The sequence below is a fragment of the Akanthomyces muscarius genome, chromosome 2, assembly GCF_028009165.1.
Source record: "Akanthomyces muscarius strain Ve6 chromosome 2, whole genome shotgun sequence".
NCBI lineage: Eukaryota > Fungi > Ascomycota > Sordariomycetes > Hypocreales > Cordycipitaceae > Akanthomyces > Akanthomyces muscarius.
Window position 1 is genome coordinate 463756 of NC_079242.1, and position 26650 is coordinate 490405.

At 55.0% G+C, this 26650-nt stretch overlaps 8 protein-coding genes across 8 annotated transcripts; 3 read left to right on the plus strand and 5 right to left on the minus strand.

Moving 5' to 3' along the window:
* Window positions 1–1481: 1481 nt before the first annotated feature.
* LMH87_003256 (uncharacterized protein) lies at window positions 1482–3084 on the minus strand (the record flags this gene model as incomplete). The annotated part of the gene is made up of 3 exons (XM_056203901.1): window positions 1482–2339; window positions 2389–2538; window positions 2596–3084. 3 exons carry the CDS (start codon window positions 3082–3084, stop codon window positions 1482–1484), a joined length of 1497 nt encoding a protein of 498 aa, XP_056048042.1.
* Window positions 3085–4342: 1258 nt separating this feature from the next.
* Window positions 4343–6008, minus strand: LMH87_003257 (uncharacterized protein; the record flags this gene model as incomplete). The annotated part of the gene is made up of 4 exons (XM_056203912.1): window positions 4343–5039; window positions 5117–5549; window positions 5608–5819; window positions 5875–6008. The coding sequence occupies 4 exons, from the start codon at window positions 6006–6008 to the stop codon at window positions 4343–4345; spliced, it is 1476 nt and encodes a 491-aa protein (XP_056048043.1).
* A 2116-nt stretch (window positions 6009–8124) lies between these two features.
* Window positions 8125–10076, plus strand: LMH87_003258 (uncharacterized protein; the record flags this gene model as incomplete). The annotated part of the gene is made up of 6 exons (XM_056203923.1): window positions 8125–8146; window positions 8229–8482; window positions 8578–8842; window positions 8907–8948; window positions 9009–9914; window positions 9973–10076. 6 exons carry the CDS (start codon window positions 8125–8127, stop codon window positions 10074–10076), a joined length of 1593 nt encoding a protein of 530 aa, XP_056048044.1.
* A 1455-nt stretch (window positions 10077–11531) lies between these two features.
* On the plus strand, window positions 11532–12468 carry LMH87_003259 (uncharacterized protein; the record flags this gene model as incomplete). Its single annotated transcript, XM_056203935.1, has 3 exons — window positions 11532–11607; window positions 11674–11680; window positions 11757–12468. 3 exons carry the CDS (start codon window positions 11532–11534, stop codon window positions 12466–12468), a joined length of 795 nt encoding a protein of 264 aa, XP_056048045.1.
* Window positions 12469–12835: 367 nt separating this feature from the next.
* LMH87_003260 (uncharacterized protein) lies at window positions 12836–14181 on the minus strand (the record flags this gene model as incomplete). The annotated part of the gene is made up of 4 exons (XM_056203946.1): window positions 12836–13468; window positions 13530–13760; window positions 13818–13922; window positions 13999–14181. The coding sequence occupies 4 exons, from the start codon at window positions 14179–14181 to the stop codon at window positions 12836–12838; spliced, it is 1152 nt and encodes a 383-aa protein (XP_056048046.1).
* Window positions 14182–16351: 2170 nt separating this feature from the next.
* Window positions 16352–18236, plus strand: LMH87_003261 (uncharacterized protein; the record flags this gene model as incomplete). The annotated part of the gene is made up of 5 exons (XM_056203957.1): window positions 16352–16537; window positions 16606–16676; window positions 16744–16940; window positions 17015–17745; window positions 17799–18236. 5 exons carry the CDS (start codon window positions 16352–16354, stop codon window positions 18234–18236), a joined length of 1623 nt encoding a protein of 540 aa, XP_056048047.1.
* Window positions 18237–18395: 159 nt separating this feature from the next.
* Window positions 18396–23338, minus strand: LMH87_003262 (uncharacterized protein; the record flags this gene model as incomplete). The annotated part of the gene is made up of 11 exons (XM_056203970.1): window positions 18396–18960; window positions 19015–19104; window positions 19170–19786; window positions 19837–19900; window positions 19952–20002; window positions 20062–20133; window positions 20185–20293; window positions 20350–20685; window positions 20744–20906; window positions 21036–23075; window positions 23144–23338. The coding sequence occupies 11 exons, from the start codon at window positions 23336–23338 to the stop codon at window positions 18396–18398; spliced, it is 4302 nt and encodes a 1433-aa protein (XP_056048048.1).
* A 1136-nt stretch (window positions 23339–24474) lies between these two features.
* Window positions 24475–26358, minus strand: LMH87_003263 (uncharacterized protein; the record flags this gene model as incomplete). Its single annotated transcript, XM_056203981.1, has 2 exons — window positions 24475–26248; window positions 26327–26358. The coding sequence occupies 2 exons, from the start codon at window positions 26356–26358 to the stop codon at window positions 24475–24477; spliced, it is 1806 nt and encodes a 601-aa protein (XP_056048049.1).
* Window positions 26359–26650: the final 292 nt, after the last annotated feature.

Genomic DNA, 26650 nt, shown 5'->3' on the forward strand with positions numbered 1-26650 from the left:
CAGGAGGAATGCAAAAAGAAGTGATGCTATAGAAAAGAGCCGTACAGAGGTTTGAAGCGTCACACTCGAATTTTGGGCCGTATCGATTGTATAATCGTTATGTGACGTCTTGTGTTTTTTTTTTCTGTCCCAGGCGGTGTTGGTGGTGGTGGCGGCGGGTGGGTTATGGTTTCTGGGACGGGACGAGGTGTCAGGCCTAATAAAAGCTAGGTACCTACCTAGGTAGGTACGAGTATAGCTAGCTCGGCGGCACAAACCCCCGAATCAAGGATGACGGGGGGGGGGGGGGGAGGTTGGAAAAGCCCACCTTGAGCCGAGCGGCGGCGGGCGGCGGGTGCGGTGCGGTGATGGTGGCGAGCCAAGGAACAAGAACAGTCCCTTTGTTCCAACAGGGACAGAATGGAACGGGTTGGCGGACGAAGAACAAAAACAAGGGCGGGCGGGTGTCGCCAGTTTGGATGCAAGGGAAAGGGTAACTACAAAATGGATATCCCTGGAGACGGACCGTTCGCGGAGCACGGAATCTCTTCTTCCCCTCTTTTTCTTCCTTTCCTCGCCTTGGTTGGCGCTCTCTTCCCGCTCGTCGCCAGTGGTGCCTGGCTGTTTTGTGGCTTGCTCGTGGCCTGTTTTTCTTTCTTCCTTTGGCTCGTCGTCGTCGTTTACTAAATTATTAGCTTCGGCGGGCCGCGGCATGGGCGATGGCTTGTTCGCAGGACTTGGCCTGCCAGCGATAGCTAACTACATCAAATGAGACGAATCATGTACCACACACAAGATGCACCGTCTCACAATGCAGTAATTGCGCATGCGTATTGGAGAGCTTGACCTGAAAGGTATAAATTTCCCACTGTCGCCGTCGCAATATGCGTCCTGTCCCGCCGCCCGTCATGTACAACCGATCGCAAGCCCAACGCATTCTCGTCCAGACACCACGCCCAGGCTAGCTCACTACCTCCGCATCGGCAGCTCAAACCCTATCCCGTCACGATGACTGTCGTCTTCTGAAATGTGTTCAATCTTCTAGAATGAATGCTACAGTCTTCATATTTTCCCCCGCATCATTCTTTGCGACACATGGACGCGCACACATGCCCACATGTGCGTCCACTGCTGATCCGTCGTACAAGCCAGCTTGACTGCACCTTTTCTTTTTCTAACCACCATGTTCGGATATTCTCACCGTCTGTCATGTTTTTTCTTAGTGTGGCTGACCTTCTCTGCTCGTTTGCTTTACCGTCGGCATCCTGCCCGCCAACGCCACGTACAGCTGCCTTGATGGTTTAAGCGCGCGACACCTCAATAAGCGTCTCTTCACCACTTGACAACCTCTAAAACACAACAACACGGTCAAATATAGCAAATCGGCTTATACAGCCAGTTGATGTAGCCAAACAATATACTCGGTCCATATATATTCAATGCGTAAACTGTGCACCGCATCGGTCTATCCAGCCGTCGTAGATGCCCTTCATTGCTTGTCCTCACCCAAACACCACCGCCAATCCCAAATCTCTACACACCTGCCGCCACAAATCTTCCTCTCCAAAGTCCGGTCCCCTCATAGGCCCCAAGCTGCTGTTCTGCAGCCCAGCCCCCAGCGCCGCCATGCCACCGTCCTCCTCCTCCGCTGCCCCTGCCCTGGCCCTTGCACCGTCGTCCGCCCGCCGCCAGACCTCCTGCACAATCTGCCACGACTGCTCAATGTTGGCCATGCCCTGGTGCCGCCCAATGCCCTCAAACGCCGTCGTCGCCATGGTCCGGTCCGCCGGCGTCTGCGCCTCGCACGCCGCCACAAACAGCGGCCACAGCAGGGCGCCCATCGGGCCCGGGCTCTCGACCGTCCCGACGCAAAACTCCAGGCTGGCATGTGTGTGCTCTTGCACCGTCGGGTGCTCGCGCCGCGCGCCGTAGATGCTGCGGTGCAGGTGCACCAGCGCCGAGTGACGGTACGCCCGCGCATTGTGCAAGATGCCGTGCAGCGGACCAGACGTGTTGGCGGCTTGGTCCGAGGACGACTCAGGCTCCCATTCCATCAGTGACATTTCAATCGCCGATGCCGTCGTCTCCAGCTCAACGCGTAGCTCCTCGGCCTTGACCATCTGCCCGCAGGATTCCGCCCGCACAACCTGGTCTTTGAGCGCGCCGAGGTTGGATAGCTGGTGCACGACCGGCCACAGCGACGTTGCCATGCCGAGTAGAGCGTCAGCACTGCCGGCGGGCTGTGAGGCGCCTCTGCTGTCGACGGGAAGGAAATGGCCAAAGGAATCAGGTTCAGGTGCAGCAGAAAGAGTCGGTGTCCGAAAAGAGAGTGCCGCAATCACATCGTAAAACCGAAATGCCTGTCGCTGTCAGGGGGTGAGTCTATCGGCATGGTGGCAAAGAACTTACGCGCTCGAGAAACGCTCTTGTAGGATCTGTCGTCGCGGTGCCACAGTTCAAAGCTCTTGTTGGATCTGGCACTGCGGGGACACTGTTCAGGATAGCCATCGCTCCTTTGAGATGACCGTTGACGATTTGAGAACGCTCGCGATGCACCAGCTACAAAACAATTAACACTTCCCTCCACACAACGCCCCAATAGTTCTGTAGACTCACCACCTCGTAGTATATGAGCAGTATGACGGCCGCCAGTAGCTCATTCTGGTTCCCCTGCGCGCCTCTCTCAATCAAGTTGGCCAGGTTGCGCGCTGCCTCCGAGTGAAACTCGATACTTCTCTTTTCGACGACGCCCGCCACGCCCCTAAACTCGAGATGTGCGCTCGATAGCGCGTAGATGGCGCTCGCCACCGCGGGGCTCTGCCGCGACATGGGCAGCACCAGCTGCTGGAATGGGTTGCTCTCGTCCTCGCGCAGCACGATGAGGTGCGATAGCACGTTGGAGAAGTGGTCCAGCAGCCCCCGGCGGCCTTTGATCGTCGTAAACTCGGAAAAGAGTGGCATGTTGAGCTCCAGGTGCGGCGTGGCATAAAAGGCGCCCGCGTGGCGATGTGTTGGCGACCATGTCACGGCGGCATTGGGCAACACCGGGGCATTGGGTAGCGGGACCATATCGAGACCAAGAACGCCGCACAATTCATCATCCATCCCCGTTGCGAACTCGTCGTCGCCATCGCCAACGGCGCCCGGCCAGCCGTCTTCAGACGCTGGCTGAGGGAAGCCCGTACATACGGCACCAGTCTGCTGCGTGGGAAGCGTTGAATTAACAGAAACCTCGGCACTGGCTGAGTCGGCCTCGATCTGCGCGGCACTCCTCCGCTGACGCGGCCTGAGTGGTCCGTAGACGCACTGTTGGCCTGCCTCCTCACACCGCGCGCAGACGGGACGACGTTCATCGCACTTCTTCTTCTGCAAACAGAAAAATGGTCAGTATTGCAGCAAAGCTATGCCTATTATGTTGCTGCTTACTTTGACTCTACTATTGGCCGATTGTCAGCGAATGCGCCAAGAACGGGGTTTTCATGAATGCGACTTACCAAAACTCACAGCCTGTCAAAGCGAAGCAACAGCGTTAGATGAGAACAAGACCAAACTTACGCCATTAAATAATGACCAACACTTACCTGCTCGCGAGCGCTTCTTGGGAGCCTTGGGCAGCGCCCGCTTGGTGTACAGCAACATCCTTTCTTCCGGTCCTTTGTTCAATTTCGGCCGCAGACAGGTGTCTGCAAACCCGCTTCACATATTCCCTGAAAAGGTTTTAAAAACAATGCGCAGAAGCAATTCGAAGACAGCAAGTCAAATCTGGTCGCGGAGGGTTGCAAAGTGCAGCGGCAGTATCGCGAAGCAGATCTGTGATGCCAAGAATGCAAAACTGTCCTGTGGCGACCGGGGGATTTTTGTTGAAGGTCAAACATCGATAGTTGGGCGGGGCCGTTTGGCGGGGTTTTGCTTCGAAGCTTGCTTGCGTTAGTCCCGTCTGGTCCTTCAGGGGCGGTCGTTAATTAACTTAGTTACCTTCACGCGCGCCGCTACGGAGCTTCCTGATTTGCAGCCTGCAGCAGAGCTGAGCAGGTGGCTCATCATCTTCACCTATAGCCCTCGCCCTGCACTATGCATCTAAAACACGGGGCGGCATAATGATCATGTGAGTAGGTAATCATTTTCTGTATTCGGGTGTAAAAGGCGCCCGCAGCCATCACGCATGGCACGTGCAGAAAGAGAGCAGAAGAGCCTGGCCGACAGCTCCAGACAAGGCTTATGGTTATTTCGAAAAAGAAAAAAAAGAAAAGAAAGGAAAAAGACCTAAGAAAGGACTGGAAGTGACGAGAGCGGTCGCAACAATGAGAAATATGTGCATCGCATCGTCCAAAGCACAAGTCATGTCCAGCAACACTTTGGCACGCTATGCCATCGGCGGAAACGGCTCATTCCAGCAGTCCTCCCAGCCAAGCTTGCCCGACGCCCAAAATGTGAGTAGCTTGTCTATATAATGTTTGGGGACATAGAAAGTGTCAGTTGGAGTCCCATCGCCGTTCTTAAAGGTCGATAGGACAAGCTCCTTGTCCTCATCGGACCCGTCTGCGACGGCCACACCCGCAACGGCCACCGGCCAGCTCAGTGCGGCCTTGGACTGCAATATAGCGAGTGACTCGCGCATAAGCTGTATCAACTCCTCTAGTAGTGCAATTCTGCGCATGGCCCATGATCTTGAGGCCTCGGGCGTCGACTGTGCCGGTGGCGGTGGCAGCGACAAGTTGGCGTAAAGCGCAATCGAACACCTGAACACCCGCGCCATCAGCACAAATTCGGGCTGCTCAGGTACACCATAAGGCTCTTCCCATATTTCAGGGACGAAGGCCTCGGTGCGCATCAATATGCCATCCAGAGCAGGGGCGATGGCGTCGCAGTAGCTGACTCCGGTAATTGCCAGTCGACGCAGCTTTGTGATACGTAGCATTTCTAGGAAGAGCTCTGTCGGGCAGGGCAGCTCCCCATATAGCTGGAAAGAATAGTAGGTGGCTAATTCGTCTGGGGTAAACCTGTCAAGCTCTAAAATTTGGTCGGAGGCCGGACTTGTCGTGTTGGCGATCGCAGCCGTGCTGCAGCACCACCAGTCAGTTCAACTTAGTTCCATGCTGGTTTTGCAATACTGAGCCATGATCAGGAAATATCTTACATAATCTGGAACTGTGTGACAGTCCCCAAGACTGGCGATGGGGGCAGCACGGTATCAGACTTGTTGCAGGTGTCGAGAAGGGCCAGAAACCCTGAGCTGTGAGCCCGCCACGCGGTGCCAAGCAGGGTAAGTTCGACGGCGAGCACGTCGGTAATGCGCAACAGAGCCAGCACCTTGTAGTATGGAGCATCACTTTCGAGGCATGTGTTTATATCCTTAATGTTGTGCACCATATAGGAGTGGAGCTTGCTCCATAGAGGCCCAATGGAAGTCATATGTGAAGGGTGCGGTAGCGCATTGGTGGCATTGCCTATCAAGTTGATGCGTTGTGCTGTCATGGCGAGAAGAAATGCTGGGCGGTAGCGAGTAGAGAGATTGAGGGGAGTATCAAAGTCGAGCTCGCGCTGCCGTATAGGCAAGATGGCCTCAATATCTGTAGTAGTTGACTGATCAGCCAGAGATTACGATGAAGGGTCAGAGACGGCGCGTACAAAATCGACAAGCCTCCATAAAATCCCACTCTGGAGGTACCACCCGTCTTTCCAGAACAGTCTCCAGAGGATCCAAAATGGCGGCGGCTCTGCGACTCAAGCGGTTTTCCTGGACAGAAGTTGTGGGCGTCACATAGCCATCGCAAACATAGCCATAGGCTGTGCAGCGCTTACAATGCGGCTTCGTTTCATCGCATTTGACACGGCGAACACTGCAATGAGTTGTTAGCATGGAAACGGCCAGGATCCCGGGGGCAGGTGACCGACCGGCATGTGACGCAGCCGGTCTTGACTTTGGGGGCCCAGCGCTTGCGTCGAGGGCGGGTCTCTTCATTGGGATTGGAGTCGGGGCTGCTGGAGCTGGGAGGACTGGGAATCAAAGCATTTTGGTGATTGGACATTTTGTTATGCAAACGAACGATCAGTGTGCAAGTGGCGATGCTGTTGTCGGAGGGGCGCGGGAGGTGAGGCCGGGTGAGCGTCGAACGGGTGCATGCTCTCAGACAGTGACTCCCCGCGCAAACTGCAAATCAGTGGAATGCCGCCCCTCAGCCTTATCATGCAGACGGATATTGTGGGCAAGACAAAGGCACAGATACGGAACGATCAACGACGGCTTGTGGGCGCACAGAGGAGCGGATGACGGAGCACGAGCAAGGGTGGGCGCTGGAGCACACGGGTCTGGCGGTGCTTGCAGCAAACGAGTGCGGATGGAGGTTGAGAAAAGGCTGGCAGAAAGACGTTTGGCAGTGGATGGTGTGGATGGTGGCAGGACGAGGCGAACGGTGCTGAGAAAGAAGGCTGTAGGCTTGTTCAGCTCCGACAGCGTGTCCGGGATGGCAATGCGGTTTTGGACGGCTTTGGAGGGGTTCATGCAGGCGGGAGAAATGTGGCTGAAGCTGGGGAAGAAGCCATCTAGAACGGGGTCCCGTATCAGGCAGCTGCCTGCGTGTGAGCCTGTGCCTGTGCCTGTGCTATTTGCCGAGGAGTACCTGTAACGGCAGCAGGCAGACCTGTTGTAAATCCGCGAGGGCCGCTGTACAAAAAAGTATTCAAATCGGAAATCACTCGAAGAATGCCAAATTGGTCCTCGTCCTCTCTTCCGGGGCCCTGGATAGCCCGGCTGCCCGGGAATTGGCAACTAACTACCGACAAGGCTAGCGCTCCCCCCGTTTTCCTTACCTAATTTTGCAGCAGCCCGGCCCTCAGCTAGTTAGCGTGCCTAGTGGCAACTACCTTGCGTTGCTTGCCTACCCACGTACCCGTTTGCCCACTGTCCGCAACACTCGTCATGCTCGATTGCACGGCCATCTTCTCCATTCTTCACCAGTAGCCGTCGTGTACAATTCTGCATCACCAGCTTCTAACTAAGCCACAGCCAAGTGAGCTACTCCTTACTCCCTCGAGACAGCCGAGCACAGAGCGCGCTAATATGGAGTGTGCGCCAAAAAGACCTAGCAGCACAAGTCGACCCTCCATCTCCATTTGTACTTCTCGTGGCCTCGTCTGCCAGCGCTACTCATAGCTCCAGGGCCAGCTACCAAGATACGAGCAGCGGCACGCTGGCTCGCCCTACTCGCATCCACAATCTTGCATAGCTCATCAATCACTCGATGGTCATTTCGCCCGACCCTTTTGGAATCCTCTACCCAACTCGGAGCTAAGAATCGTACTCGAAGCCGTATAATCACTTCTCCACCGTCAACTTGCGCAAAATATATCGCAATTGAGTTTCATATATAAGCTCATCTTCGCCGTCTTTGCCTTGCGGCGTTGCATCCCAAGCAGTTGCGGTGGACGACAAGCTGGCACTGTTGTGCCACAGTCAGTCCTGCCGGGTAGTCAGATACCATCATGCCCTACAGCCAAGTGTTCGCAATTCTCAGGGCGGAGTGTCAATTATAACTGTAGCCGAACAGATGCGGTCCGCACGGAAACCGACGTGATGCTAAAAGTGAGCCAGCTGCGACGAACTTTCGCATGCTAGCGCAGCCGAACGGGAACTGGTAACGGAGCTGTGGCTCTGCCATTATGTCGCCGCAGTCACAGAGTCTCGATGCATTACAGAATCGCACGCAAACTCGAATCTCGGAAAGACTAGCGTCGTGCCATTCAATCAACGCGAACACATATTGAATCAAAACAAAGACGGGCCAAAGTCTCCAAGGCACGAAGCAACGACAGCAGACATATCCGAAACTAAGTTAAGACGGCCGCCACTAGCAACACCCCCCTGGAACCGCCCAAGAACAGTGACTATGGCGCCAGTTCCTCGATCTCGCCGTGAGATAAAGTGTATGGATAGAGTTCTCTGCCGCAGTTGACGGACTATGCAGTGGAGACCAGCTCATCTTAAAACGATCAAATTCGTGCATATGCTTTGGCACACCTGAAGACCAGGGCGAATGGGTCGACCGTTTTAACATGTGTCCAAGTCCGCCACGTGCTCGCACGGCCGGTCAGCTTGGCCACAACATTTGCAGGAAGCCAAAAGCCGCGACAGACCTGGTTATTGCCATGTGCACTAGTTACAGGCTGGGTACGAAGTAGAAATGGCCTATTTTGCTTGGCGCCGCCCCCCGCCCACGGCCCTCATCATACTGATCTTCGGTAATTGGCAGTGTGTGAGATTGGCGTCTCTACGACCCTGCGCACCTTTCTCCTCCCTAGTTGCAGGCCAAGTGCTTACGACCTGCAGAGGCCACGGGCCTTTTGCTCGCTCATTCTTTTGTTCCTGCATCATCATCATCATCATCATCATCATCTTGTGCGCATTTATCAAGTGAGGCCAGAGTCGAGAAGTTCTTGGTCATCACCACCCAAGCTTTCAGCGATGCAGCTTACAAGTCTTACCCTGGCCACGGCCGCAGCCTTGGTACGATCGCTCGTGTAACGAATGCAGCACTTGCGCCCCCAATTCGCTGTCTGCCAGCCTGATTTGCAGCCTGCGGCTAACAGTTTCTCCGATAGCTTCCACTCGCCAGCGCCGCGCCGGCAGAAGCCAAAACTACCGATGGCATTTCCAGCTGCGGCTCAGCTTGGATGCCGAGGGACGACGTCACAATTGGCCAAGGCACCGATAAACGACGGGGCTTTTCCTCTGCCGTGCAGGGCTTTTGCTCTGCTGCCAATGGGAAGACGGTCAAGCCCAACGGTTACCTTTCACTGTCCACAGAGGTCTTTCTCAATGGCGGTAAAACCCCTTCAGAGTATGGCCTCCAGGGCTTTGTAAACTGTAAGTATCGACGTATTGGCTCCGGTACAGCCACGACCACCTCACTCACAAACGCCACCTTCAGTCGAGGTTCACAACAAGATCACTTCCGACCACACTATCTCCAGTATGCAATTCCAATGCTTGCACGTTTGCGCATTCCACAGGTTCATTAACATAATGATAGAGAACGACTGTGTCAAGTTTCTCAATGCCCTCAGCGCAGACGGCGGCAAATGCTCTGGCGCCGACAACAAGGACACCAAGGGCGGTACTTGGCAAGTCGGCCCCAATGGCATTTCTTACCACGCCCTTGGCTACGAGACACCTCCCAAGGAAGATGCTGTAAATAAGATTTTTGAGGGTTCAGCAATTTCTGCCCAAAGCGCCAACAAAGGTGCCGGGCCTCCCCTAAACCCATGGCCCTTTGATTCACTCAGCAACATCAAACCTGTTGCTTGCCACAGCCACAACGATTACGACCGCGATGTTCCCGTATTTTCCGCCTTCAGCGCCGGTTGCATTGCCATTGAGGCTGATGTCTTCCTGTCCGGCGGAGATGTCATCATTGGCCACGTTTTCCCGACCCCGGGCCGAACTCTGCGTGTTCAGTACACCGAGCCCCTCCGTGCCATTCTCGACCACAACAACGGCGGCTCCCCCGGTGAAAACGGCATCTACAAGGCCCGTCCCGACCAGAAGATTGTTCTCATGATTGACTTCAAGACATCTGACACCAAGACGCTGGATGCCGTCGTTGCTGCTCTGCAGCCTCTCCGCGATGGCAACTACCTGAGCCGCGTCGTCGACGGCAAATTTTCTCAGCGTGCCGTTACAGTCGTTGCTAGTGGCAATGCGCCGTTTGATCGCATCAGCTCGGGTGATGGCGTACCGAACCGAGATGTGTTTTATGATGCCAAGGTCGACAACCTCGAGTCCAAGTACACCAAGCTCAACTCGTACTATGCCTCGGCCGACTTTAAGAATGCGATTGGCAACCCGAGCAGCGCGGGTGCATTTTCCGATGCGCAGAAAGCCAAGGTCAAGTCTCAGGTGGACGCTGCGCACGCTGCCGGACTTAAGGTCCGCTACTGTAAGTGATGCGAGATGTACGTGGCGGGACGAATGGCGTACTAATATACCTGTGACAGGGAACCTGCCTGGCGAATACATGTGGGAGTCCCTGGCGGCTCTCGGCGTTGACTATCTCAATGCTGACGACATGTCCAACACGGCAAGACTTAAGCGCATCTAGTGAAGAGAAGTTGGCGCTCTGTATATATCAGCAATCTGGTCATCTTACGACGATACGAAACTCAAAGACATGACGGCATTTATGCAACGCAATTCACGTTGCTCAAGACTTTTGTAAAAAGAAAAAATCGAGCATGTCATGGGAAGCAATTAACTGCTGCGTGGCGAGGACATTTTCACCGACTGTCCCACTAACACATGACACCTCGACAGCCAAGTCCTTGGGCGCCTCTGCTTTGGTGATACGTAGCATGAACTGCTCTTACTCTGAAGAGAATCTCGCTGTTGTCCGATTGCTGATGATGTATGTCTTTAATATATTTTCAGGTCGCGTGGTTTGGTCGCCGTCCAATCAGATTACAGCAGTTTCAGCAACGACCCGGTTTGGGCAATTTATAATATAATCTAGCGCTCAGCTCTCACGAAGCGGCATTCCCGTGGTTACCTTTGTCCTTGCCCCAATGAGGCAACTGCAACTTTGTCCCAAATTGAGCGGATGGTTCCTCATGCAGCGCAACGACCCCCTTGCCGTGCCAGGAACAAGGTGCTGAGCTAGGGTCTTGGCAGCACATGGACAAGAGCACAGAGATTGCCCAGTTCGGCACTTGGGGTAGTGGCGGCGTGGGGAAGAAGCGTGTAACATGCACGTGGCATATAAGCAAACTGGAAAGGTATGTATGCAAATTGCGCCCAAAAGTGCGGGGGACATGACGGGCTATGGCTTGGTCATGCAATATGAGAGACAGAGAGCGTGCATGCATGTAAGCCACGGGGCATCGGCGAGTAGCGGCATTCCTCTTTCGTTTTTCGTGGGGGACGACCGGGACGGCCAACCGCCACACTTAATTTTCTCTGTCGATAAGCCGCCAGTTGGACGATCTTGGTTGGGGGCCCTGTCGAGTTAACGTTACGAGCGGAGCTTTTCTCCTTTGACAAGCACCCTTTCCAATCTATATCTGTCGGACTGGGGGGGTTCCGGCCAAAGGCGGCAAATGTGGCTTTTCCGTATGTGGATGGTTGCAGATAGAGCGACGGCCGCTTGTTCAGTTAGCCTACCTTGGCGAAACACACAACTCGCTCCACAGCGGGCAGGGCTCGTTACCATTCATGGCTGTCATCTCAAGTCTTTTCTACCCTTTTTGGACCGTAGACTTGGGCATTGACAAGTCAAGCATCCCCTGAGCCCCATTTCCCCGGGAGCAGGGGGGAAAAGTAGCTTCCCGATTGAGTAGTCTCGGGTCGCATCCCCCATGTAGCTGACGTGCGGCGTCGTTTCGCCAACACTGGGGTAGCTTCTCATTGCAAGGTTGACGGCTCGTGAGGGTTACATTGTAGACCTATCTTCCCTTTTGACATGAACGGTGCCATTTTTCTTTTGATATCGTCACACATGCCTAGGCCGACCGGAGGGCGTGTAAGCCCTTAGTGAAAGTTAGTTCCGAACCAAGCTTGCGCGATGCCACGGTCGACGCGCCGTGCTGTCTCCGATGCTGTTGCAGAAATCAACTGGTCCGTAGCGTGCAACGTCTCTGGTAGACGGTAACATCTACATAAAGGGCATCTACATCCCACCTGATTGTTTGCTTCATCGCCTCGAGTTCTGTAGTACGAACAACCACTACAGCCCCCCCCCCCCCCAACTCACTTATACCACCGCCGCCAACTCACTTCTTCTCGCAAGCCCGAGTCAAATCGCCACCATGCAGCTTCCCTCTCTCTCCCTGCCCGCCGTGCTAGGCCTCGTCTCCCTGACGGCCGCGCACATGCAGATGACGAACCCGGCGCCGTTCCGTTCCAAGCACAACCCGTACACGACCGACGTCGACTACAACATGAACAGCCCCCTCGACGCCAGCGGCGCCAACTTCCCCTGCAAGGGCTACCAGAGCCTGCTCAACACGCCGCAGGGCCGCTCCGTCGCGACGTGGCAGGCCGGCGGCAGCTACAGCTTCAGCGTCGAGGGCAGCGCCACGCACAACGGCGGCAGCTGCCAGGTCTCGCTGTCGTACGACGGCGGGCGCACGTTCCGTGTCGTCCACTCGTACGTCGGCGGCTGCCCGCTCAAGAGTACCTGGCCCTTCCAGCTGCCCAACGACACGCCCGCCGGCGAGGCCATCTTTGCCTGGTCCTGGTTCAACAACATCGGCAACCGCGAGATGTACATGAACTGCGCCCACGTCACCATCAAGGCCCGCGGCGCCGCTGCCGCCGACGAGGGTGTCTCTGCCCGCAGCCCCTCGGACCCCTTCAGCTCGCGCCCCAACATGATGGTTGCCAATGTCGGCAACGGCTGCTCGACGGTCGAGGGCGCCGACGTGCTCTTCCCCAAGCCCGGCCCGGATCTGGACAACATCTCGGGCAAGACGTCGCCTCCTCGTGGCAACTGCAACTAGAAGCGCAGCGGTAATGCCGACCTGAGCCTGTCACGAATATAGACGTCAAGCAGTTCTCACACTGCAGCCCCTATGGCAATGTTACTTGAGCACGCTCGTTTTCTGGTCAAAGTCCATGAAGGGGACGCTGCTGTCAAAGACAGCAGGTTTCTATATAGTTCTGGCCAAGATTGGTTAACTAGTCATTATATAGAAGAAAACAACAGTCGTTTCAGTTTAAACCTTTGACCACTGCGCTGAGCCACACCTTTCTTAAATGCAGATGTGCGCCAAAGTCCATAAAGCAAGCTTGAGCTGATCCTAGGTCACCTGGCCAATAGAAATCGGGGTATGATGTCATATCAGTACTAATGCGAGATTCTGTACATCACGCTCTCTTTTGCTTGTTCTTAATCATTGCGCGGTCGCTGGCCATGCTCTGCAGGCTTCGGCCGTCATCCGCCGGTGTCAGCACGCCGTCTCGGTACGGCGCCAGGGGCAGCAGCACGTCCTCCACCTCTGTATCGGACTCGTGGTCGCGCAGCCGCGTCGTTTGGGCGCTGCCGCCGTCGGCCCGCGACCGTAGCACCGACATGGCATAGCTGTTGTTGTTGCTGCTGCTATGGCGGCCGCCCTGGCTGCGATCCCCCGAGCGGTCGTCCTCGGCACCCTTGACCATCTTGGTCGTCGCGCCAAAGTCGTTGTTGAAGGCCTGCAGGAACTGGCGGAAGCAGGGGAACGTAGCCGCCATGATGGAAAAGTGCATGACGACCTGCGTCACGATGGTGGTGTCGGCCAGGGTGAACATGATGGGGGCGCGGTGGTTGCGGATGGCGTCGCGCAGGAAGACGAGCCGATAACCGACGGGGATGGCGACGAGAAGCTGCGCGGAAAAAGCCATGACGACGATGAACTTGGTCTGAAAGGCCAGATCGAGGCCTAGAACGAGCGTGAAGGCGAGCGCGGAGATGAGGAGCTCGATGAGGAGGCTGACGGTTTCAATGACGAGCCAGCGTGGGAACTACACGGACGAGACTGTTAGTCGATGGATGCGGTCGTAAAAAAAAGTCTTGGAATCGCACCACGCCTGTACAGTGCCCAGCAGTCAAGTCCCATGGCCGTGTGCTTCCGCATTGAAATGCGACAATGAACACAGAGGCTACGCCCCAGACAAGAATTACAGCCGTGACAACGCGTGTTGCCAGTAGATGCTTGTCGGCAGCCTGTCGGCTGACTCTAGATATCAACAGCGACATGGACGCCTTTGCCGGGCAGAGCGCCAAGATGTACATGATTGTGCTGGCGTAGTACGCCTGCTTGGAAGTCAGCGTCGTTCGCATCCTTGAGTATGGGAGCATTTGTCCGCCTACCTTGAGCCCCGAGTCCACACTATCATGGTAGGCATCGTTGTAACGGATGCCTACGCCCTCGCGGACGGCGTAGAGTACGGTCGCAGTCTGACACGCACCGATAAACTAGACATGGCCACACGTGTTAGTGACCGACCGGCAGCCCTCAGTCATGTGAAATGGCTAGTAGTGGTGCACATACAGTAGCGATGGTGGCGGCAGCGTCGTCCAAGCCCAAGGGTCCGGTGAGCCGGGTGCGGATAAAGATGCGGATGCACAGGACAAGGACGCTCCAAATGAGCCCGACAATGGCGGTGATGACAATGTACGCTCTGTGGTCGTCGGGACCAACGACCATGTGGTCGTCGACGCCCGCGCTGGCCATGTATGAACAGGAGACCCAGCCGACTGTAGAATAAGAAGAGCGCCGGATCGGCGAGGCGCGCAACGGGGGAGATTGAGCGGCTATCTCTCAGCCATGACTGCTGATGGCCACGCGCGCAAGAGAGCTGCTCCGAGAGGCGCACGAGAGAGAAACGAGAGAGAAACGAGAGAGAAAGAGTGTGTGAAGAAGAGGGGAGGAAGAAGGGTGGACAGATGCAGATATGGAGCGTGCCGGGCTCCGAAAAGTACAGCCTTGCGGACAAGGGCTAGTTAGGGAGGGGAAAGATATGGAGAAGAGTTTGCAGAAGATGAAGGAATACGCCGGAGAGCAAGAAACAATTAGCAGCAGTCCCAGCGCCGAAGCACTTATTAGTTGGCCCCGGAAAAAAGGTTTATGAAAGGTTGCATTCTTTAACCCCCCGCTGCGCCGGCGTTGGAGAGAGAGAGAGAGTGTGTGTGTGTGTGTGAAAACAAGCAGCGCCATGACAAAAAGAAACAGCACTAATTAGACAAGACGCAGATTACAGCACAGACTAAAAAGGGTGATGTGCCGAGATTACTCAGGCTTTCCTCAGATACAGAGCAGGAGTTTCGACATCTGCGACGGCAAGAGGGCATCGCTGAAGGATATTATTTAGCTGCGGCCGTTGCGAGCAGTAGCCGTGCGAAAGCCTCTTTTTCAAATCATGGCGCAAAAAAAGCCACATTGATCTCGCGCGGCTTGCTTCTGCCCTAGGCGGGAGCCGGGCCGCTTTTCTGGTGGACAAGGAGTAGAAAGGGCCGATGAAGACAGCCAAGACGGGGACCTCCCTCTGTCTCTCCATTCTCTTGTCATGATCTATTAGGTTTCGGTCTTGTTCCTTTCTTTCTTGGCCCCCAATCGTTGAACTCCCGGCGTCGGGGTCGTGGGCGCAGAAATTTCTAGTCGTTCTTTTCGCGTGGGATTGCAGACAGACAAAGGTATAACTAGGTGAAATTTCAGTTTCAATTTGATAATAGCGCCCACCCCCCGGCCTTGTATTGAGCGGCGTCTCTCCACTCACAAAACCCACAGAGCAGCGGGAGCATCTCCGGAATGGAGAACCAGCGCCGTGGACACTTTTGTGGTTTTACCTGTAATGTTTTCGCAAACCTTCCCTCAAAGAGAGAATCGTTGTCAAGTGTGGTCCAGCATCGAAGTCTTGTGGTGCGCTGGATGACCAATTGCCAAGTCCGTCAAAGAAACTCGGATCGCAAAGGCGCGAGCCTGTCTCGGTAATTAATCACGGCTGGCCTCGCTGCCCCATGACGCATGCAGTGCGTTGTCCTCAATGTAACCCATCCTTGCGCAGAAGATGAAAGAAAAAAAACGGACCAGGGAAAGGTAACATATTCGTTAGTCTTTGAACTTTTGAAGAACGACTGGGTGGTGGATTAGGCGGAGCATTTTTGCGCAGAGTGTGCTCCGTCGCGTCGCCGCAGAGACACGAAGGGAACATCAAGGGCGGCGCAATTTCAAGCCCAGATATTGCCTCCACACAAAAGCTATTACCCGCACAGGGATTCACAGTGCGGCACAAACCATCGCCAGGGAGGCGAGGTCCCAACCACTCCATGGATCGTGGATGGGATGAACAGGACGGCATAGTTCTAGCGGATTATCTTTGCAGAACACATGAAAAGTTCATGCTCGGTTGTAACCCCTCCCTCCTCTGGCTAGCCTCCAACGCATCGTCTTTGGTGGTCAAGCCCACCGGCACTTGGACCGCCCCCAGAGCGCCACCGTCTGTGCGAGGGAGGGACCCGATCTGCTGGTAAGTTAACAACCCTGCGCGCTCTTGGCTCTCTCTCTTATCCGTTCTCTGCTCTGGCAGACCAATTCATTGTCCACCTACTGGAATAGAGAGAGGCTGGACTACTGTCCAATTACCTCGTGCCAGTGGAGGAGACGTCTGCCAAGACCATCCTTCTATTCCCTACTATTAATCGTCCTCGCTTGTACTACCTCGAGACCAGCCCTTTCCCCACCCCAAAGGGAGAGAGAGAATGCTGCAACGGTCGTGTCTGTTCTTCTGTGCGATATACCCAATTTTGCAGCCGTCGCGCTGAAAGCGTGTGTTCCGGAGAGTGTGTAGAATCACGCTTGTAACAATTTCACGCTTCAAGGAGCCAACTTTGGCCTGCGACGACATATGGAGAAACCAGCAGGTCCCGCGACGGCCCCCGACGCCGAGTCCCAGCCCGAGGCCGTGGATGCTGCCGCCGGGCCGGACGCCAGCGCGGCGTGGAACGAGGCTCTCAACAAGGAGCTGCAGGAGGGCTTCACCAGCAATGATCGTCTGGACATGCAGCGCATGGGCAAGAAGCAGCAGTTTCGCGTGCGTTGTCCTCCCTCTCCCGTCACATCTTGCAGAGTGTGGCCGCTAACTTGCGTTTTCTGGTGTAGAGAAACTTCCGCCTCCTATCCACCATTGGCTTCACAACCTGTGTCATGGGCACCTGGGAGATTCTCCTAACGCAAGTTCTTTATCATGTCCTTCCTTCCTCTGCTACCACACTAACACGTTCGCTTGCTCCCTTTTAGATCCAACACACAGGGCCTCACAGCCGGCGGCATGCCCGGCCTGTTCTGGTCCCTCTGCTGGGCTTACACCGGGCAGTTCTTCATCGTCCTCTCCCTCGCCGAGATGGCGTCCATGGCCCCGACCGCCGGGGGCCAGTACCACTGGGTGTCCGAGTTTGCGCCTCGACAGCACCAGAAGCTCCTGAGCTACCTATCCGGTACGTGTGTCCCCAGCGCCGTCATCTCTGAAACAACGGCTTTCATTGCTAAATAAAGAGCTGACTTGTGCCAGGATGGCTTTCCGCCGTGTCATGGCAGTCTATTGTCGCGCTCGACGCCTTTCTCATCGGCTCCATCATCCAGGGCCTGATAACGCTCAACAACATGAGCTACAGCCCCGCGCGGTGGCAGGGCACGCTGCTCGTCATGGCCTCAGTGTTCGCCATATCCCTCTTCAACGTCTTTGGCGCCAAGCACCTGCCGCTCGCCGAGGGTCTCTTTGTGACCATTCACCTCTTTGCCTTTTTCCCCGTCATCGTCACGCTGCTGGTGCTGGCGCCCAAGCAGGCCGCCGTCGACGTCTTTACTGGCTTCACCGATAACGGGGCCGGGTGGCCGTCGGTCTCGCTCGCCGTCATGGTCGGCCAGGTCTCGACCATGTTTGTCGTGCTGGGGTCCGACTCGGTCGCCCACATGTCCGAGGAGATTGAGGACGCGGGCATTATTGTACCCCGCGCCATGGTCTGGTCCTTTTTGCTCAATGTGCCGTTTACCTTTGGCCTGCTGCTGACGTACCTCTTTTCAATCGGCAATGTCGAGGAGGCGTTGAAGGATAAAACGGGGTTTCCATTCATGTATGTGTTCCGGGAGTCGACGGGCAGCGTCCGCGGTGCGACGGGTCTGACCATTGTGGTGCTCATTCTGCTCATCATGGTCACCATTTCGAGCCTGGCGTCCACGTCAAGACAGACGTTTGCATTTGCCCGTGACAACGGCCTTCCGTTTTCCAAGTGGCTTGGCAGTGTAAGTCCTGGTATGTTCTCTTTGTCTGATCTTGAGATCTAATATTTCCCTAGGTCCACCCCACATGGCATGTTCCTGTCAACGCCGTCACTTTCACCTGCCTCTTCAGCATGGTTCTTTCACTCATCAACATTGGATCCACGGTCGCCTTCAACGCTATGCTCTCTCTATCCACCGTGGCACTCATGGCGACTTACGTTATTTGTCTCGGCTGCGTCGCTTTCAGACGTCTTCGCGGCGAGCCACTCCCACACTCGCGCTGGTCACTTGGTCGGTGGGGGTTGCCCGTCAACATTACTGCCCTTGTCTACGCTTGTTGGTCTTTTTTCTGGAGCTTCTGGCCCAACAGCTATCATCTCACCGCGGAAAACTTTAACTGGGCGTGTGTACTCTTTGTAGGACTCATGAGTTTGTCTGCCGTGCTCTACTACACCCGTGCCCGACATATTTATCAGGGTCCAGTGGTCCTCATTCAAAAGCCGAGAGAGTAAATTTCAGCTACTGTAATCTGTTTCTGAAGACGAGTCTTTCCTACAGTATTGCGAATATATGACTTTTACGAGAGACTATATAGAAAATTATGCGAAATCCTGCGCCCTTATAATTGTTGAGCTGAAATCTTCAGAGCGAATAATGCCTTGTCAGGCATATCACTCCCTCGTCACTATCTCGCCCTTGGATAGCTCAATCTGAACATCGCAGTCGTCAATCGTGTTTGTCCTGTGCGCAATGGTAATGACCGTGCAGTCCGCAAAGGCTTCTTTGAGCGCCGTTTGGATCGCAGCGTCAGTCTCGTAGTCAATGTTGCTTGTGCCCTCATCTACGAGCACCACCCTGCTGTCAATCTCCTGATTTCGCAAGATTGCACGCGCAATGCATAGCATTTGCAACTGCCCGCCGGACAGACCGACATCTTCCAGCTTGCTGTCCAAGCCCCCTTTCTCTTGCACCATTTCCCAGAGATTCAAGCGGACCAGCTCCTCCTTTGCTTCCTCATCCCTTGCACGAACATTTTGGTCGCTGGTTTCGTTGATTTGGAATGGCAACAGGTTGTCGCGAACAGTCCCGCTAAATCTTATAGAGTGTTGCGAAATGGTGATGAGACGGGCGCGCAGCTCATCAGGTGCAATCGTGGAAACGTCAACTCCGTCAATGAGGATTTTCCCTGAATAGTTCAAGAACCCCAAAAGAGTGAGAATCACAGAAGACTTTCCGCTGTTAAATACGTCAACAATTGTCTCCGTCGTTATAACTCTCTGCGAAGCTTACCTGCCGGTGCGTCCTCGCAGTCCTACTTTTTGACCTGGGGCAATTATGAAGGATACATTTCGCAGTGCAATTTTGTCTCCATCTTCCGGGCTGTTGTATACATTAGCAGCGTCAAAATGGTGTTACCAATGCGAATCACGCATGAGGGGCCATACTTGTACCGAGCAGTGACATCTTCAAACTCAATCTTGCCTTCCTGCGGCCATTCTCGAGGGAGCTTCGTCAGTGTATCGCGGGGTTCAACCGGCGTTTCATTGTTGAATAGATGAATGCGCAGAAGCGATCCTAGCGAAGTCTCGAGTCTAGTCCAGGCATTGATAAATGCATCTAGCGTTGGACCGATTGCTATGATTTGCATGAATGCCAAACCCAGGCCCGCTTGAGAGGTGGACTGGGGCATTCGAATACCAATTACCACCAGTCCGATGGCAAGAACACCCGACATACAGTCCAGAACAAATCCAAGCCATCTCTGGATCGAATACAGCATGTAAAAGGGCTTTTGTGAGGTGTCGATGAGTTTGTAGCTCTCTTTCAAGAACTCTTCTTCCCAACCAAAGGCTCGAATGTGGCGTAGACCGCTGGAAATCTCCAAAAACTCCGTGTAAAGCGGCGTGTGGGCTTCAAGTTCAAGATGGCGCATTTGGCGAGAGGTGCGGAGGTAGTAGTACTGCAGTGCACAGGCGGTGATGATAATCCCGGCAACGACAATGGACATCCATTTTGAGCTGGCAAGAATAGCTCCGTATTGAACAACCAGCGCAAAGAATGACTAAATTGACCGTTAGAGGGCAGTCCCATCGCGATCTTTCATGAACCTACGTATAAAACGAAGGACAGCGTGCCAGGCAAGAGTCTCGCCAGAATGGTCATATCTTGGCTATATCTGCGACAATGTTAGAACTCGTTGCAGTTGAATACTATTTAGGTAACATGCTTATTGAGGATGGAGCCGTGGCCTGTTTTGGTGAGAAAGTTGAGCGTTGATCTAAGTAGAAGTCAGGATTCTCGTGTATACAATCACCAGAGCATAAATTGGGGCGATACCTCATGACAGTCTCAGAAAAGGTCCTATGCAGCGCCATTGCCGAGCGGGGCACAATTCTTGTGTAATAGAACCTACAAAATGTCAGAATTTTGCTTGCGCCGTTGCGGTGGGCTGCGACATACCAAAAGCTAAATGCACCAAAAACGGCACATAAAACTGCCAGGCTTGCGTAGCCAATATAGTACAGCTTGTTCGCCGGGGCCACCTCGATCCATATACGCATATAAATGTCTGCGACGAGCTTCGGTCAGTTCGACGAGCTGCCACGGATAATTAGCACCTTGTACCTGGAAGCAACTCGAGAGCAGACATGGCCATTTGCATGACCAAGTAGAGGCAAAACCACCAAATTCCCATCGATTTGAGAAGCATTCCGTATAGCCCGACCTTGCTGACTCCTCGAAAGTCTACCACTTCGGCACTCGAACTGGCCTTTGCGAGCAGTTGCGCATCCTTGGTCGACATGTCGCTCGTGTCGCTCGCAGCTGGCTTAGTCTTTGCCGGTTGTTGGAGAGCTTCCAAAAGGTCTCGGCGTTGTTCTTCTTGTTTTGTGTTTGTTCGTACGGAAACTTTGCCTTTTCCATCAAAGACGAGAACTTGGTCGGCCTCGTCAAGGCACTCGGCTGGCATCATGGTCAGCTCTCACGACGAGTCAAGCATGTGCTAGAAGCTGAAGCTTACGAAGATGCGTAGAGAGAATGACCGTGCAGCGTGACTGCCGCAAAATTCCATTCTCGCCAAAAAGCCCCGAGAATATTGCCATTGCGGTGGGATGATCAAGAGCGCTGAATATGTCATCTAGCACCATGAGATGTGCCTCGAGATACAGTGCTCTGGCAAGCGACTGTGCAGAGAGCAGCGTACAGTGTTAGTTGATGGCAACTTGGAACAGATTGAAGGAAATGATGGAAGGAGATACAAAAAGAAACAAATTAGAAAAGAAATAACGAGGAGCAACGGTGGTTCAACTCACCAGCCTTTGTCTTTGTCCTCCACTGAGATTGGAGCCGTTGCTACCAATGATGTAGCGGTCTCCTTCTGGAAACTGCTCTATGTCTTCTTTCAGACGACAGACTCCTATGATGCGGTCATAGCGATCCTGGTCAAACGAACTCGGCCCTACAACGTTGTCTTGGATGGAAGTATTGCGAAGCCACACATGCTGGTCACAGTATCCAACAGGCCCTTCTCTTTCAATAGACACGACACCTTGCTGGACCTCTGCTTCGCCAATGACGGAGTGTAAAAAGGTCGATTTTCCCGATCCGACAGCTCCGACTGCTACAGTCAATGAGCCCTGCGCTGCGGTGAAGTTGACATTCCGAAGTATAGCTGTATCATGGCCGGCAGGAGCAATGTCGACATTGGCAAACTCGACAACAGGGTTATTATGGCATGTCCTTTCGCTACTCTCTTGGTGCTTCTCCATTTGTGCCACTTTCCTTCCCGCTTCGCTATGCAACACAGATTTTTCAACATCCAACGCATTACTCTCGTGGCCAATGACACGCGTATCTTTATTCTCCTCTGTGCAAAAGAACTCTTGGATACGGCCGAGACTGCGCATCATGGTCATGACAGTGCCGTAGGACTGGATGGACAATGCCAGGGGATGCTGCACGAGACCAACGATGGCCAAGGCCGGGAAAACTTGCTTTGCATTGACCACGCCCCCCAGCCCGGTCCAAAACAGCGCGCCGGCAAAAAGCACTGCGGGTGTTCCGATATCTACAAACAGCAGGGAGAAGTTGAGCCACGCCAGGACATTTCGATAGTGTATCGACGCCGTCAACTCCGCTGCCCGTTGCGTCTCGAGAAACTCCACCATGGTCGGACCAAGGCCATTCATCTTGATCGACGTGAGCTGCGACAGCACGTTGGAGGTTTCCTTGACACGATGCTCAATGGCCGTGTTCCACTGCCCAAACGCGGTTGCCGTGCTGGTGCCGAGATAGTAGCCTGACAGGACGGAAATGACGAGCGGGACGACAACCAGCACAAAGGAGTAGCTGACGAGCAGCGACAGCAGGTACATGCCCAGCCCGGCCTGAAAGAAGCTCAGCGGAATGACGTACAGCTGCGCGAGGCCGAGGGCGATGCCCTCAATGTCCGCCGTCATGAGCGTCACGACGGAGATCTTCTTGGCCTCGCGCATCGAGAGCCGGCTACACTTGGCAAAGAGCTCCGTGATGAGGGCACCGCGAATTTGGGCGAGGAGGCGGTAGCTCATGTGCTTTCCAAAGTTGTTGGTCACGGCGAAGCCGACAAAGGCCAACACCGTGGCGCCGATCAGCGCGTTTCCGCTTTGAGGAGAAGACGAGGAGGCGCTCCCTTGGAGGTGTGCAATGACTCTCTGCATAATGAACGGCTGGGAAAAGGCCAGTCCGGTGGAACACAGCTGCGGGATGATTATGGCGAGAAACGCCAGCGGCATGCACCAGAAGCACACCATGGCAAGGCTGAGACCGGAGGAGGAGGTCGTGGTTCTGCTCCATCGCCGACTGAATTTATCGTGCAGGAGCTCCGCAGCAAATTCGGGGCCCAGGCCTCCAATGTCATCCACGGTGATGTCGTGTCCGTAGCCATAGGTCAGCAGCGGGTTCACCCACAGAAAGCACAGCCGACCCCAAAATCCGCTCGTTGACTCCCGCCCAATGTGAGGCGACGGGTGCAGTATCAACCTCGTTTTGGGAATCTCTTCGACCAACACCATGGCCAGCTTGAGGCCTGCAGTGACAGCAGCAACGGCGCCCAGCGGAGCCAGGCCGTCGCGGGAGAAGAATGACCGGCTCTTGGTGGCGTCGAGGAGCATGGTCATGGAGATGTAGGTGCTGGACAAGGCGGAAGACTGCAAGTTGTGGAGGTGATGGGCATAAATGACGGCAGAAATCGTAAGCGATGCCACAGTAGAGATAACCGTGGCGGCTAGAGATGCATGTGTGTGAGAATCGGTGAGGTAGCGTCGAAGAACGAGCGTCGCAATGTCAGTTGCCACGATTCCAGCTGCAATACCCTAATTTTTTTTGGGTCAGTTGTTAATTGGTACACTTCTTGACTAGAGCATTGGGAAGTCATACGTACCATTTTTATCCAGAGCAAGAGAGTGGTGCGGACGCAGCGCTCCTGGCGAAGAGCCTGGAGAGCGACCCATGGTGCGAGGAGGATGGCCAGGGTCGCCGGCGCAATGCCCATGACGACATCTTCAAAGGTCAGGGTAAAGTCAAAGATGGAGTGGATGGGCGGCCAGAAGCTCTGGTCTGTGGCAAAAGTTGACATTGTTCGCGCGTACAAGTAGAGCCAGAAGCCGAGCGCTGTGTTTTTGGTCCACGCAGCTGGGAGGTGTCCTCTGGGGGAAGGGGGGCCAAAAATGAGACCGGAGGAGTGACTTTGTTTTCTAAGTTCTACAATCTGGAGAGAAAGTACTTTTGTGCGGTTGGTAGGAGGAACAGTTCGGCCGGGGAAATTTGTTGGATGGGCCAACACTGCGGACTCACAGCCGCCTTTGCGACTAACACCGCTCTCATGCAGGCGAGGTGGCTAGACCCCGCTGGTGATGGCCGCATACATGCAATGCAGCCTGATAACAGTCGAATGAGCATTGATCCGTAATCCTTTGCAGTGGAGTAGTAGCGCCTCACCGCGGTCCTCTAATTGATCTGCGCGGCCGAGTAAAGCAAGGTTGACTCGATGTTGGTAGCAGAACGCCAACCTGTCGGTGTTGGGAGCCACCATTGCATGTGAGGCTGCGCTAGCATACGACTAGAGCGGCGGTAATGCGAAGGCGCAATAAGCACAACCAACGCAGCGTTACACTAAAAGCCGATGCATGAGAGACGATGAAAAGCACTACCAGTAGCAAGTATGGGATGTTTGCGAGAGTCGGCCTAGACATGCTTACGTCCAGATGGTGCCGTACACCAAACGGCAGACAAGGCGGCTCGTCCTCTACACTCACGGCCCATTGAGCCTTTTCTTACTGCAAAATGAGGGGCGTGTGAGTACTTGTGTGCATAAATCAACTGCGGGGATGATCGCGCACGGTGAGAGGAGAGGAACGGATGAGCAGGTGCGGAGTAGAGGATTGAGGCTGGTGGCGTTTTCGTTGGCTTGGCAAAAGATGGTAGTGCCCGTGAACGAGATGGTGCCAAGAATCCAGAGCGGTGTCTTTTCTCAAGATTCACGCATTGAAAAGCTGTTAAAAGAGTATTGACGAGTCAGATTCAAAGCAATGGCGACGTATCTCGTTGCTACTTGAGAATTGAGGCGCCAGATCCTAAGCATGGTGGTTTCTACAGCGGAGTCGCAGCATAGGCAAATTCATCAGTAGTTCATATAAAGCTCATTCGATTCATATATACGTTAAAATCGACTATTTTCTTTTATACACGTACATCATTCATAAATTTGATGCACTACTGTTCCAAACGCTTCTCCTTGGCGGCCTGGAGACCCTCGGCCTCGTTGCCGATCTCCAGCTGAGGCTCGTCGCGGTCCAGGTCGTACATATCCTCCTCCTGGCCGTCGTAGTGGCGGAACAGGATGTAGCAGGCGCAGCCGGCGATAAAGGACGAGATGGCGACACCCGAGTACATCCAGACAAACTTGGGGTTCTTGGAGACGGGGACGAGACCCTCGGAGATGGCCGAGCCGAAGGCGTTGGTGAAGAGGTAGATGCTCTGGACAAAGGACTTCATGCTGGGAGGGGCCTTGGTGTAGGCGTACTCGAGACCGGTGACGGAGATGAAGATTTCCGCAAGACCGATGAAGACGTAGGCAGGCACCTGGACGGCAATGTGGACATTGTTGGGGAGGGTCTTGCCGTCCGGGCCGACGGCGGCGGCGCAGCGGTCCTTGTCGCCGGGGAAGCTGTAGCAGGGGCCGGCGTTGTAGATGAGGTGCTGGACAATGGCGGCGTAGGCGAGGCAGAGGGCGGCGAACCAGAAGCCAATGGTGATGCGGGCAATGGGGCGCAGCTCGATGCCCATCTTGCGGAGGACGGGGTAGACGAGACGGTCGAGGAGCGGGGTGAAGATGAGGATGGAGAGCGGGTCAAAGTTTTGCATAAAGTCGTTGGGCATGCCGTGGCCCTGCATCTGCTCGGCCTGGGTGACAAAGTTGGAGGAGAACTGGCCGTAGCAGACCCAGAAGATGGGGTAGAACATGAAGACCTTGCAGGCGCGGAGGGCGCGCTTGAGCTCGTCGACAAAGTGGTCGTCCCAGTGGACGGGGCTCTTGCCGTGGGCGGCGCGCCAGGCGTTCTTGGGGGCGTCGGTGCTGCGGCCGGCAATCATCATGCCGATGGCCTTGAAGGCGTCGGTGATGATGGAGCCCTGCGGGGGGCGGATGATGTACGACTTGCGGCGGAGGACGAGGACGAGGATGCCGACGTTGAACATGCAGAAGCACATGAGGAAGGCGGTCCAGAAGCCGGCGTAGAGCTCCATGAAGGGCGTGGCCATGAGGGAGAGGGCGCCAATGTTGATGCACCAGTAAAAGACCATGTAGATGCGCTGGTAGGTGATGGCGGGGTCGATGATGACGCGCTCGCCGGTGGCCTCGGTGCGGATGGCCATGCGGCGGCGCTGGTACTGGTCGGCGACGAGGGGCGCAATGTTGGACTTGATGCCGCCGGTGCCGAAGCCGATGATGATGATGGCGACAATGTAGCCGGGGAGGCCGGCCATGTCGCGGGTCGAGGGCAGCGAGGTGACCCAGAGGATAAGCAGGCCGACCCAGTAGACGGCGCAGAAGATGAGGATGGTCTTGTACTTGCCGAGGTACTGGTCGGAGATGATGGCGCCGAGGATGGGCGTGACGTAGCAGAACCACTGGAAGAAGAGGTTGAGGCCGGTGGCGGCCTGGTGGCCCATGCCGAGGCCCTTGGCGCCGTCGGCGCCGTGCTTGTCGTGGCTGATGTAGTTTTGGAAGAGGCCTTGGGCGCCGTAGTAGGTGAAGCGCTCCGTCAGCTCGACAAAGGCGATGAGGAAGGCCGACGCGGGCAGGCTCTCGCCGACGCGGCGCAGGGTGCCGCGCTCGTGGGCGGTGGGCTCGTCGCCGTCGGGCGTGGGCAGGCCCGTCTCGAGGTCCTCCTTCTTCTCAACGGAGAGGGCGTCGGGTTCCTGGAGGTAGCCGCCGGCGGCATCGTGGTGCTTGTTGGGGACGCGCTCCGAGAACTCCTCATGGAGCCTGGTAGGCGGGAGAAGAAGAAGCAAATGTTAGACATGGGGTTCGTATAAGTGGACGAGAAAAGGGTCTCCGTCTTACTCTACAGCGACATCCTCGTGGTTCTGGGCCATGGCTGCGTACAGATGGTACTCGGGACACAAGGGACAGCAGCCTCTACTACACTTTGGGGTGTATAACGCCTGTGGAAAACGCGGAAGCTCGAGGGATAGGAAGAAGAAAGAAAGAGGAGCTCGAGAGGTGGGAAGGGGATGGTGGGACAGGACGAGTAGATAAACAAGAGAGCAGTGAGATGTTAATAATAAGCGGGCGGGCCGAACTAGCTAGCCTAACTACTCGAAGAATTCGGAACTAATAAAAAAAAAAGTACCGGTCTGATAGTCTGGTAGCAGCAGGGTGAGGCAA